The sequence below is a fragment of the Sprattus sprattus genome (genome assembly GCF_963457725.1).
Source record: "Sprattus sprattus genome assembly, chromosome: 15".
NCBI lineage: Eukaryota > Metazoa > Chordata > Actinopteri > Clupeiformes > Clupeidae > Sprattus > Sprattus sprattus.
In genome coordinates this window covers 16,850,533-16,864,970 of record NC_137913.1, presented here as the reverse complement: position 1 = coordinate 16,864,970, position 14,438 = coordinate 16,850,533, and the positions used below count along the sequence as shown (strand labels likewise).

General features: G+C 42.2%; 1 protein-coding gene across 1 annotated transcript; it reads right to left on the bottom strand.

Annotated features, from left to right (window-relative positions):
* Positions 1-5,566: 5,566 nt before the first annotated feature.
* Positions 5,567-6,490, bottom strand: LOC308376313 (adrenocorticotropic hormone receptor-like; the record flags this gene model as incomplete). The annotated part of the gene is made up of 1 exon (XM_080852608.1): positions 5,567-6,490. One exon carries the CDS (start codon positions 6,488-6,490, stop codon positions 5,567-5,569), a length of 924 nt encoding a protein of 307 aa, XP_080708734.1.
* Positions 6,491-14,438: the final 7,948 nt, after the last annotated feature.

Below are 14,438 nucleotides of genomic sequence, written 5' to 3'. Positions count from 1 at the left end.
TCCATAAAGTAGAGCAGGCAGCTTGGGGACACTGTATTTCGCTCCTGTCATAACACCGCAGTGTCAATATGAAGTGTCAGTTGATGAGCACCCGCCTTCATTTCTGGCGACACAGGCAGTGGTTTCACCGCTGTTCCACCTGCGTATCCCTCTCTTTGGGGTGACGGCAGACGTCTTCCGAGACACTTTGAGCTGACATCCTTTCCCTGTGCTCTTTTTACTTACTCTTTCCTGTTTTCCGAGCCATCATGAACGGATGGATAGAGCAGACGGAGAAGTGTAACTTTTTTGGCAGCACTCATGGTGTCTTGCAGAGGGACACTCTTGTTTTATTGAATAGGATGGCGTGATTGAGGAGGTGGGTACTCTCTGTGAAGTCTGTATCAACTATTAATATCGAATAAACAAACACAGTGATATCATAATGCTCCCAGATATCTGGGTTTTCTGACAGCACAACGAGTGAATGCCATGGAAATGATGGATGTAGTGAAGCCCTGAGCCTGAATCCACTAGCACAGATTGTTTGAATTGCATATTTTATTCTCCTCTGTTCATAATTCAATCTGTCCTTCAGTCACTTGCAGAGTCTTGACTTACAGCACACCAACTACACACAGTCAGTATAGAGTGGAAGTGGTAAGTGTGGACATTAAGCCATGATTAAACATCAGACTTGCAATGTAGAATAACAGATATACAGAGAGCTGCTTTAGCTCAGTTCATGTTGACAGTTGTTTTCTTTGTGTTATACCAATTGTGTGTATAAAAAGGGACAGGAATCATTAAAGTGATTAAAGCAGCATGTACAAAGAGATGCACACAGGTATGGAGAAATGTGTGTGTGTGTGTGTGTGTGTGTGTGTGTGTGTGTGTGTGTGTGTGTGTGTGTGTGTGTGTGTGTGTGTGTGTGTGTGTGTGTGTGTGTGTGTGTGTGTGTGTGTGTGTGTGTGTGTGTGTGTCTGTGTGTGTGTGTGTCTGTGTCTGTGTCTGTGTCTGTGTCTGTGTCTCTGTCTGTGTCTTCACATCCTTGTGTGTGCACATGTATGCAGTGGTTGTAGGCTGGTCTGTCCAACAATCATTTTCCCATCTGGCTTTGAGTTTCAGTCCATCTGGAAAAGATTACTTTATGAGTGCTTATACAACATGCATTTTGTGAGAAATTAATGAATTGCACTTAGAATAACTAGTCCCTCAGGTCTCCCTTGCACAATGCATGCATTTCTACCTCTGCTTAGCAAAGCAAACCATTTCAGCTTGTTTATGCTGTCTGAGCCATCAAGGCTATAAACATTACAAATATGCAGTATAATGCCACAGTGCCTAAATGGGCACCTGGGATGTACACACACAGTGGAATGTTTCAGTGGAAAGAGGCAGATATTGTGTCAATGTTGATCATAATTTGACTGCATTTTCCACAAATGCTAAAGTAATTGCTCCGCATGTCACAAGACAGTCCATATGGGGCTGATGTGATTCACACCTTGCTCATGACTCACACTTATCAAATCCCCCTGTTCGTGCCTTGCAACCGGATCCATCAGCAGCACATCTCAATTTCCCCCAGATAAACCACTGCAATATATCACTGTCACAGGCATAATACTGGACGCCTAACTGCTGTTGTCCCAAAAAAATGCTCTCTGATGGCGAGGGACCGGGGCCACGTGGGTAAATGAGTTTTCATTTAATAGCCGGACAGAGGGGCCCCTCGGGTGCCGGAAAGTCAATTACACCTCCCTGGTTTGGTAAAATTCAGAAATATTGGCTGTAATTGCCACTCGCGTCCCTGGTGGTGACGGTGGCAAGCGGAGGGCATTTGCAGATATTTTTTCAACACATGAGTGACTTTAATTAGCGGTTTGTTCATCTGGGCCCATCAGCACCAGGCCTCCTCAGTCTGAGCCAGGGCCAACTGTGTTCGGCACCGTAATTTAATCTGCATTGTCTGCAATTGGATGCTCTGCCCATTTCAATTACCCTCAAGTCTTCGGCAAGACAGATAAATAAATAAATAACTCGGGGGGGATGTCATGAGAAAAGACAACAGTATTGAAATTAAACCAGTAACAGGAGGCAGGAAATTGGAGTGGGTGTGCGGTTGTCACGAGGTGGAACATTTTGGCTTGTAGAGCTTGTTGACCATGAAAGTTAGTTGCCTTTGCCTACCTCTTGAAAAGACTCTTGTGACTCTTGTAAGTGTGTTTGTGTGAATAAATATGTGTGTGTTTGTGTGTGTGTGTATGTATGAAGGAGATGATGAAAACATCTAGCTTTTCAAAGCGCAGTTCCTAGTCACTGCACTGATGCATGGTGCAGCAGCCACTCATATGACAACTGTAGTTGAGTATATGCATTGCACTCCCACTTCTGTGCTTTTATTAACCTTTTAGATGGATGCATAATGCACAATCATTCATCCAGGAATGAGGTCGCGACTTCCACAAAGACGCGTTGTGGCTGTGGCATGTGGCCTGAAATTGAAGAATGGATTGGAGCGTAGAATCTGTGCCTCCACCACACAGCGGGAGAGTCATTTTGCCCTCGTGGTGATGAAATGGCCACTGGTTCAAGGGCCATATCTGGTCTCAGTGCAGTGCGGTCTGGTCTGTGATTGCCAAGGACGTTTCTGCTTTGAGTTGGTGTGTTCTTCTGAGGGAGTTCATGATGGTCTTCTTTTGTAATGCGAAGCCTTTGCTCTTCAAGAAAATATAGATTTTTTATAGATTAGAATACATAGTGTGTTCCATCTAAACTGATTAATGTGCAAAAGCCATTTTATTGTATTATCCAGCCAGCCTTAGTGTGATTGTGTGTGTGTGTGTGTGTGTGTGTGTGTGTGTGTGTGTGTGTGTGTGTGTGTGTGTGTGTGTTACCCTTTAATCTCCACTTATTTTTCACAGCTCTCTCAGCCACCCCATCCCACCACATGTCTTCTGTTACAACACTTGTTAATATGTCCGTGTTAGGTCTCAAAAACCTATACCAGTTGTTGAAAAACAACCTATGTGAAAAATTCAATCCTTCCAACATGTTGTATTTTGAAACTCCATAATACTGAGTGTTCTGTATAAAGATAAAAATAGGTTCAGGGGAAGGGATTTTACCTTGACTGTGGGAATGGATAAATGACAGCCTCTCCGTCGGGAACTGAGTTTTATATCCGTTACACACATGAGAAGTCAGTCCTTGTAAGAGGACTGAAAGCTTTCAATTAAACGCTTGCGTAATCAAGCTAAATTATCTTAATGGTCTGGCGGTGCCTTCATGAATTTATCAGTGTGCGTTGTTTAATGAAAGCCTTTTATTTCTCCTCAGGGTCTGCCAACAAGCTAATTTCTGTCGAAGCTGTTTGAAAAAAGGGTCGTCACAATATCCCCTGTCCTTCTCAGCTGGTGTGGAACAGCCCATCTTTGTGTTGTAAACTCTATACCCAGGTTCATCTGTATCTGTAATTGAGAGGCTATGAGAGCTTGGTTTTGATTGCCATTACTACCCACACCTCCTGCTCAAAATGTTCATTATGCCCATCATAACCGGCACTTTACACTTCCTTCTCCTCATCCAACCAAAGGTAAACTCAGCGACCACATTGCCTAAGGGAAGCTCTCTATTGCCGCCGTCCATATCCATTAACAGCAAGCTATTGTACCCCCCCCCCCCCCCCCCCCCCTTACTTGACAAGGCCCAGTTAAAGCCCATTATAGTAATTCACGTACACACTTCAGCCAGTCAAAACGCAAGAGAGGATTACGCTTTCCACTCCACCCACTCAGAACAACCTCTCCCAACAATACGTGGTTAGTTTGTATTATCTCATTAAAAAAAGCAAGGACAGATTCACTGCTAAGGCAATGTAAGGCTGATGTTTGAGATTCCACACACGTCGCAAGGGCCAAGGCTGGGTCATTTGACAAGTCAGGATGATACATGTGGATTTGGGTCAGAAAGGGCAGGCATGACGTGGTGGAGGCTGAGAAGTGATCTTCAGCCCGGCTCTGTCAAAGAGGGGTCATGCGAGCGCAAATAAACAGCTAGGCAAAGAGCAGAGAGGGTGTCAGCGCCGTGAAGGTCACCCATGGGGACCACTCCAGCAGTCCTCCTTAGAAAGAGGGAGGGGGGGATGGAGAAATGGAGGGATGGAGGGAAAGACTGGACTGGAATGAATCGTTACCCGCAGAGAGATGAGACATTATTATCCATTCTCTTTTACTGTGATGAAATGATTCTTGCTCAATTCATTTCTTGGTTCGTCAAGTTTTATTTTGTTGTCTCTTTGATTATAGTGCACATTAAAACCACAGTGTATTGCCTGTTTATCGTTGCTGAGTACTCTCAATTTCCATGGGGAGGCTTGCTGTCTGCATCGCTTCTACCCATGAAGTGTCAAGTTAGAGCCTCATTTTAGAAATTGAATGCTGCAAATGATCGTAACAAACACCCCTGTGAGGGACCGGGTGGTCACCCCACCTCATTTGGGGATGTGGCGACTGGACTTGGTGGTGTAGAGGGGAAGAAGGGTGCAGGGTATGGTAACTTCTTATGAAAATATGTATATTTATTTACAAGGGGGGACTCTATATCCACCCCAACACATGTGCCCACAAAACAAACATATCATATATACAAACAAACAGTACCCACAGTAACCCCATTTTGGCCAAAACATGGCACCTTCTAGGCCTAAACTAGGCCCTAAACCATGCACAGAAACTAGGTACGAAACTAGGTACAATTAATAATGCAAACAAAACAAGCACAATAAAAAAGGCACACCAACAAAGCACAAGGCATAAACCAAAGCACAAAGAGACAGTGTCCTCACAACTAGACACAGATTCACACTTAACCTCACATCAGGAAATGTCAAACCTTCTTGCCTCTCCATAGTTCTCTCTCCCCATGCTTTCATGAGGCACCCTTTACATATGCCAGGCACTTGGGCTAAATTGGTCGAATTAGCTCCACGATGATTCCACCACTATCGTGGGGGAGCCCGGACCAAACCATGGTGGTGAGGGAGTCCAACCCACACTAGTGCCAAACCTCTTTCCAGCAAGTCACGGTGAGAAGGGGGGAAATTCACCTTATCACATACCCCACTTTATTTGTGTTTGTTTTTGTGCACCTGATGGCTCACTGCTTACAGTCAGAAATACAAACAGGATTCAATTTAGGTCCAAAATTGGGATTAGGTCCGTATGTGTTGGGTTTGGGTGTAAGTGTGTAGTAAGGGTTGTGGTTAGGGTGAGGGTATGGTAAGGGTAAGGGTAAGTTCAGAGGCATCTCAAATGCATTTTATTCAGTGAACAATACCTCGGTATATCCAACCCAACATAAAATCCATTGGTGACTAGTTCCAGTGCTCGCAAACCTTTTAATTTTCTAAAAACCAGTACAATAACAGATTGAGTGTGGAAGTGATGCCTATGCCTTAGTTGAATGACTGGGTGTGTAAACTTGAGACTGTTGAAGCTGAATAGAATGTCTATGACTAATGTCTCCAGTAACTGTGAAAGTTGACTGATGAAAGATGCTGCTAGGCATGCTTGGAAACATGATTTTATATCCTCAGAATTGGGTATCGCAACATCCTCCGAAATGAGCGTCGGAGTTCTTGACTGCGAAAGGCATAGATTGTGGGGTCAATCACCGCATGGCTGACTGACAGCAAAAGGTGCAGCTGAAACAAGGAACGATAGCATTCACAGTAAGGGTCTTGTGGGCACAACATTAACAACAACAGGTGCAGGAAAAAAGGTGCCCAGCACACCATAAATACACCAAATAGGATGGAGAGTGTCACAGCCGCCTGCATGCTCCTCCAGCCAGGGAGGCGAGCTCGTCCTGCTCCCGTAGCTGCTGGTAAAGAAGCAATGTGTCCTGCATGTTTCCGTGCAAGAAGAAACATGTGTCCGTAGAGGGGGAGGATGAGGAGCAGCGCCAGAAGAAACATGACCATGAAGGTCACCTTGGCAGTATCGGTGGTATGAGAGAACCTTATCATAAGTGCTCCACTAGTGCCACACAGTGCCCAGGTCATCCCTAGCACCATGATTGCCCGTCGGCACGTCACAATGACATGATACCGCAGGGCATGAAATATAGTAATGTAGCGGTCCACGGCAATCACCAGGAAACTGCAGAAAGAACCCAGAAAGGACGTGCATAGTAGAGAGTCCGTCACATCATCAAGGTGACGCTCCAGTGTCCCCCGCGTGTCCAAGTGGCCGGCAGCTGAGAAGGCTAGCATGAGGCTCTCCCAGGCCAGGCACAGGCTGGAGAGAGTGTTGAAGGCAGCTAGATTGCAGATGAACAGGTACATAGGAGAGTGAAGTTTAGGGGTGCATATCACGGCAAGAACTACCAGGAGGTTCTCAGCCAGACTCAACACTCCAACAACCAGGAAGACCTCATTAGGGACGTACACCTCCTGGCAGTCAGTGGTCACAGATGCAGCTGTGGTAGAGATGCTATAACTGTTCATGTCGCTCAGTCTCACAAATAGTTCTGGAAAAGAATGAACAACAATATACAATGCCTTTGAGCAGTCCAGTTTGTTTTGGTGGAGCTAAAGAAAACATGCTTTATGCCAGATACAAATACAAAATATGAGACCCATCATGGTGAAATCCTGAAAATGTAGATAATTAATATATCAGATTGCTGGTGTTTATTTCTAAATTCTGTGCATTTAAAATTATCCCTGTAACCACCATAGAGATCTATGCAAAGGCATTGAGAAAACATTTTGTTTATTGGATATAACTTGATAGTTCTATATTATAACAAGACATTTAATTCTCATGATTTCATCTCATGTCCTCTATCCTGGTCTGTCTCATGTCCTCCACTCATGTTTTGTCTATGAAGTGAAAAAATACAATGGTTGTAATACAGTGGTGTGGTGAACATGGAGCAGTTTTGTAAAAACGTGTCATGTAAGGTCACGCAGAAAACCAGGACGGTGCAGTTGTCGGGGACAGCCAAGTAATAATGAAAGGGTCTCTGTATAGGGGGTGCAGACTAGTCAAGGACAAAACCTACCGATAAATTGTAACCAGGGTCTTTGCAAAAAAAGTTTGGCATGTGCAAAAAAAGTTTTGTAAGATTGACTATTTTGCTTGTGCAACTGATTAGCCCTTAATGTTGGTGTGACAAAGTGTTTACACATGAAAGGTGCAGAATCATAATCTCAAAAACTGAAAGGTGCAGTTTCATAATCTCATATACTGAAAGGTGCAGTATCATAATCTCATATACTTAAAGGTGCAGTATCATAATCTAATATATTGAAAGGTGGAGTATCATAATCTAATATATTGGAAGGTGAAGTATCATAATTAGTGCTGTCAAACGATTAAAATATTTAATCGCGATTAATCGCATTTTTGTCATAGTTAACTCAAAATGAATCGAGATTAATCGCAAATTAATTAATCACACATTCTAAATGTCTCTTCAATTATTTTATTTTTATTTTATTTTAATGTTCTTATCAACATGGAAGGTGGATTGGCTTGCTTTATGCAATGCTTTATTTTATTGAAAAACAATATTGCCAAACAGGGCCGTACAAAATAAAATTATAAAGTGCACATTTCAGATGAACAAGGACTCAGCCTACAGTGCAGTTAAACCATGGCTTAATATTTTCTTTTTTTCAAGTTTGCTGTGAAACATAGAAGTCAGGCCTCTTATTTCAAAAACAATGAACCGTAACAGTTAGGTTACCAATAAAAGGTAAGCCTACTACTTCTGTGCTTTCAGCCAGCTGCCTGTTGACATTTTCAGACAACAGTGAAGCTCGCTTATTTTGCACAACACAACTTTTAAAGGTAAACTTTCTATTCAGAAGCTTTTTATCATCCATTTCGCCGTATCGCGCTCACCATTCACGCAAACGTAACGTTAGCCTACTACACAGTTTGGGAGGGCAAAAATAACGTTAATCTAAAAAAAAAAAAATTGAATTGAATTTTTACAACGAGCTAATAGCGGGATAAAAAAAATGAACAGTGTTAAAATGGGTTTGCGTTAACGCCGTTAATAACGCGTCAAACTGACAGCAGATAGTGTCAGTCTGACCTGTCTCGTAGTACCACTCTGTACATCAAGCCAGGCCATATGAGGCATCAGCAAGCTTGGCTACCCTCTAGTAAGTAGCAAGTCCATGAGTTAATATGAATGGACCTATAAGAGTCTATTGACCTCGACTAGTGACTTAATGTTCATGCATATGTAGCTTTTAGCCTCTGCCATCTTTGCCAAACTTTTGGGTGACTTCTGAGAAGAAAGAAGAGGTAGGGGTGGACGAAGTAGTTACAGACTTCCCGAATCTGCCTGGAGTGTGGAGTACGAAATCATTTGGTTTGCTGAACCAGAACTGAACTGCGTATAGCTCCTTGAAGTCAGGTACATTGCCTGAGAACTGACACCTTGCTATGCTGTAAAAATGTTTTCTTTATCATGTTGGTGAAACCTCTCACATTAGATTTATTTTTCGGGGTTCGATTTCTTCAGTCCATGATGGCCCTTTCCCAATTTAACATTCTCTTCAAACAAACATAATGGAGTAATGAGAATCTTTAGCACTGGGGCAGTATAGGGGACAGCAGGGGTGCGAAGTTGGAGCAAATATGAAATTATTGTGTACACAATTCCACACAGTTGGAAAGGGCTTATAGCTGTATCCCTGAGATATATTTCTGACTAAATGTTTTGACCTGTGAAAGCTGTGCTGAAATGTGCATTTGACTCAGAAAAACTGTATATTAAGAAATAATTATAATAATAAATCAATACCATAAACAAATATATTTGTATGCCAGATCCTGATTAAAGGGGTGAGTTTTTAAACGTTTGTTGAATGTACCAAGGCAAGAGTTAAATTTAGTCAAAATGTCCACCAAATGGCAATCTGCAAACAAAGGAAAGTAGGTCAACGAGAACCTTTTCTCATAGAAAACTATTTATCATGAAGACCAATGAAAGGTTTTGAAGATACATGGTCTGTAAAAGACAGATTAACCCACCTTGTGTTCCCACTAGTTACACAGTAACAATGTTGATTTGTGCTCTGGGTAGACATTTCAGCAAAACATTTAAAATGTAAAAACCTCCTGATGAATATCAGAATATATTGCTGAAACAGATCAATTAGCAAGCTAGCAAGCTTTGATCAGTACAAGCTGTGCTGCTGCTGGTGTTTGCAAAGCAAATATGTTGGCTATGAGCTAGTTATCTCACCAGGTTTAAACAAAACCATAACATATGCCTCTTTAAATGGCGATATAATGAAGCAAAAAAGGAAATACGATTGCATACTGTCAAGAAGAGGCAGCTCAAATGCAGGAACTGAACTAACTCTTGTAGTATACTAATACTAATTACAGGAGTAATTACAATAGAAGGTTATTAATGTCAAGCAGTAATTTTACTATTTAGCTTTGTATGATTACAGATCATATAATAGTATCCATTCATTTTCTGTTCACTTTAAATTTCAGGAAAAAAATATTATTTCCATACCTTAAACCTTGTTTTCTCATTGATCTTCACAAGATCTGTTTTGTCTTTTTCTGATGGAATCCTGAAATGGCTCCAGAGAGACACTACGTTAGTGTGATACAAGGTAGGTGGGAAGAAACATAAACACAACTGTTTTACTGTTATTCTGTCCTTGGGTGACAACAGAACCAAGGTTGAGGTGAATGTCAGTTTGTTCTTGTCACTAATGATGAAAGCAAGGCTATTTTACTGCTATTTTGGTTTGCCAATTGTTAATGATTCTATTGGGACAGCAGAGTACAGGGCAGAAGTTTGGCCTACTGGAATGTTGGATTGTCTACAACTTTCTTCAGCTAGGTAATGTGTTAGATTTCTAGAGCGGAGAATAGCTCTCTCCCGGGAGGGACGGATACCATCTCTCTGCAGAAGCCCATGCTTCCTCCAGGATGTTTGCCAGTTGACAATAAAGCCTACATTGTTACATGAACACCATTCTGATGCAATTTAGTGATTATAATCTGCTATACATCTCAACACGGTTGATGGGTATGGGAACAGAACATACTACTGAGTCTGGCATTTACTTGGCTAGAGTAAACACTGACATGAAATTTAGCTGAGTGATCTCCGATTGCCACAAGCAGTCATTTGACCACTTGAAAAAACACGCTTTTAGTATTAATGTCTGATCTAAAAACATGATCGTTATTGATGATGTTATTAAAGATGCCAAATACAAACTGGTGTCATAATTGGGTGTATCAATACCAAATTTGGTGGTTAGACGCAAGACCCTATCTTGAAGCACTTCAAAATAAAGAAATTTCCACACTAGGTGATGCCACAATAGGAAAATGTGCACATTTTTTCACTAGACTAAAGGTAATTGACCGTTTGCAAAACTCCTTCCTAGAACAGCCCTCGTCCAATCCTACCTTAGCAACTGCTTCTAAGAGAAGAGGCTCCGTCAAACTTTGAGGTCTGAGCAACATGTTGAAACGGTGTGCCTACGGGACTTGTAGATCTGACACAAGGTACCTATTCAGTGAACAATACATTTATGCACCACAGATTAAATAAATGGATGCCTTTGCCTTCATTTCAAGAAATATTGACTTTGATGTAGTCTCAGATTGAGTCTGTCAGATGAATACTATCAGAATCCTATCAATTAACTATGCCTAAACTCTTCTTTATCTTCATGACAGTTTTTAGGAACTGCTCTGTGCAATTAAATGCTTTGCTACAGTGCGTCTAATTAGAATCACAATCAAAATGCACATATTTCTATAAATACATTTGGAACATTTTGCCATTTTTCCCCTCACTACCTGTAATCCAATCTAACTTACTCCCCAGTGCTTGCATTATGTAGCCCCTCCAGTGTCATCCTTGCTCCTCCTCCCTCACTTACAAATCATAAATATTTCTCTTAAGCCATATTTTAGGCACCCCTAGGTTTCGTTTTTTTTCCGTTGGGAATATTCTCCACTTCTCCAATGTTTCTTCAAGGATGTCATGCACAGCTGGGAGATGAGCACAGTTTCACTAATTAGTTGGTATTGCACTTAAACTCATGGCAAGAAATACATATTTTTAACTGAAAGTTCTTGTGGGAGTGAAAGTCTCACAGTCAGAAAAAAAAAAGAACAGGGCTGTATTTTCAAATCATTTTTCGCCTGAAATAAAGAACAGCTGAATGGACTCCTACTAAAAACCTTCAGTGACACTGTGGGAAAGAGTCAATTGGCTCAATATGCATTGAAAATATGGTGACAAGTAGAGAGCTCTATTCCATCAGACTATGGAATAAAGGTGTCGTAATTTCCGAATTGGCTGTGCTACCTGCAGTACAAAGAAGCATCTATTGCAATGTCAAAATTACGGAGATGTCGGTGGAAAGTATGTGAAAGATGGCCGTTCTATCAGGAAAAGGTATCGGTAAAAGGCAATAAGGTCTGTGTATGCCCCAAGGGATTGCTCTTGTCCAAGGGAATGCCATACAGAAATAAAAGAGGCTCTCCCTAAAAAGATTTCTGCAGGGCAGAGAGAGAAGGAGAGAGGGGGATGCAGTTGTGGGAAGGATTGAAGAGAGAGCGAGAGAGAGTGTTGAGAAAATCCCGCCTGCACTCCACAGCAGAGGCAGAGATGTGAGGTGCGGAATTCTAATGGGGGCGAACATTCTGACATGGGGATTTTCCATTGTTCCCTCCCAGGAGGATTCTGATTCACGGCGTGATGGCTAGAGGACAGTGTGAAGGTGAAGGGGTAGAAAGCCAAACAAACACTCACATTCAGCTTTGGAATGTACCTCAATTCAAATGTGCTTGATTTGTTGAACACAAGGTTTAAACAAACCAATGAATGAATGAGTCGTCACAAATGCTGGTGGCTGGGTGGAAAATACCCCCTTGTGAGAATACACCCTCCCTGTGATTGTCCTGAACAAATGCTGGATATAATGAAGCAGACAGAGAGAAACAAACAAGCAAGCACAAAAACAAACTGAAGCTAGCACTCTCAGTGTATTCACCTGTTCAGTGTGATTAAACTAACATTTGAAAGAATGAATTAGCTATCTAATATCTGTGTTTGTGCCACAGCACTGCTAAGCACTTGATCATGACTGTGTTTATATTTGATGGTCATGTTATAATTTTATATCAGATTTACAGTTAAATCAGTTACAGTTTTTTTTTTTTTTTACTGTTAAAGCAACCACATTATGTTACATAACCTATTCTCTACTGTGTGAGAGCCTCTCTTCTTTTTCACCATCTTGTTTTATTGTGTTTTACTAAATATGTCCCTGCAGAATACTCAGTTCTTATTGGTCAGTGGAAGAATTCGGAGGTCTGTTTGTCCTGATTATAGTAGTTAGTTGTTTTTTACTACACAGTCTGATTGGCTGGACTGTGGTGTGACCCGTGACTTTGTCCCATAGTGATGTGAATCTTGTGTCATTCCTCTGACTTCTTAAGACGTTTTCTGCTTTGAACACCTCAAAGAGCACTGAATAAAATGTCATGAAAGTTCTGTATGTTTGAAATGCTAAGAATACTTTGAAGCTTCTTGCATTATATTGCACTGTACTTTGTAGAACTTTTGTAAAAACTAAATAGAAGTTGATAGAGAATTGTGTGCGTGAAAAGGTGAATTTCCCCCCTTCTCACCGTGATGCACTTGACAGCAGTTTAGCACGAATGTGGGGTAAACTCCACCACCACAATTTCTGTGTCCGGGCTCCCCCACAACAGTTGTTGAATCCATGTGGAGCTGATTAGACCAATTAAGCCAAGTGGCTGTGCCCTATTTAAAGGGTGCCTCATGCCAGGATTAATGGAGAGAGCTTTTGAGAAGGCATTGAGAAGGCATGGAGAAGGCATGAGCAAAGAAAACTCTTACCTGTTGCGAGATGAAGTGAAAAACAGTGTTTAGACTGTGTGCCCAGTTGTGTGCCTATGAAATGTGCATTGAGAATCACGCCTAGTTAAATGTGCCTAGAATAGTGTGCATTGAGAGAATTGTGCCTAGAGAAATGTGCATTGAGAGAATCTTGCTTAGTTGAATGTTGCACTTTTAAATAAAAAGAAAGTATTTTTGTACTTCCGAAGCCACCATCTCCTGCACGTTTTTCCCCTTCTTCACCACCAAGTCCAGTCGCCCATATCCCAAAAACGTTGGGTGAATGCCTCAGTCCCTCACATTTGGTGGCAGCGGTGGGATTGTGCGCCTAGAGAGACACTGGGGGAAGAAGGAAGGAAAGCATGACCCGTCTCGGCAGGAGATGGCCTACCGGTGGCCAGCAAGGAGCAGAGCTGGGCCAGTTTTGCGTGGAGTTTGAGGCGTGAGGAGGAGGAGCGGCAAAAACCATTGGAGCCCGATTTCATCCCCACCTATGCCTCAGCAAGCATAGCAGACCCAGCCAGCGATGACGGCGGCAGAAGTAGCAGCACCATTTCAGCTTGTGGCCGACTTCTTGTTCCGCCACCCTTCTGTTGAGACTCCAGAGGCAGTGGGAAATGTGAGAAGGTGAATATCCTCCCCTTCTCACGGAGAGCAGTTTTGCCCGAATGTGGGGGGAACTCCCCCACCAAAATGTTTGGGCAGGGTTCCCCCTTACAGTGGTTGAATCCACGTGGAGCTGATTGGACCAACAAAGCCCAAGTTTCTGTGCTCTTTTTAAAGGGTGCCTCATTCCATGAGTAGTGAGTGGAGAGACAAATATGAGAGACTGTGAAAGGCGAATGAGCAAAAAACATTTACCTGCTGTGAGGTGAAGTGTGTATCTAGATGTGTGGATACAGTCTCTGTGCCTAGTTGCTGGGCCTAGTTTTGAGCTTAGCTTGTGCTGGGATTGGGCCTTGTAAATAAATATATATTTTTTAAGAACCACTATCTCCTGCATTGTGTTTTTCCCCCACTTCACCACCAAGTCCAGTCCCCACATCCAAAAACCCGCCTCGGTCCCTCACAGTGTGCTATCACAAATAACATCACTTATGTGGTATTTACATTACAGACAGGTGGCACAATCCATGTTTGATACACTGGCAGCTTTGCATTTTTGATGGACTACAGACAGTGGCGGACACATTTTACAAGGGTGGTGTGAAAAGTATGCGCCTTGCACCCAACTCCACACCAGGATGGTGGATTTCAAGGGTTGTACTTGAGGGTGTGAGGGACACAGCAAGCTTGGTGAAATATGGTGCGAAATTATTTACAGTGCAAAAATTATAGTTGAACCTTGAATAATTTAGTTCTGGTAGGAATTAAAAAACAACATTGGGCCCCCTGGAGAAACGTTTTACCGTTATAACGTTCAAACTCACACTTTACCGTTGCTAGCGAGGTCATTTTGAAGCCATATTTTCTGGATAACCAATCCGGTACTCATTAACAGCCTACAACTAAACAAGGTT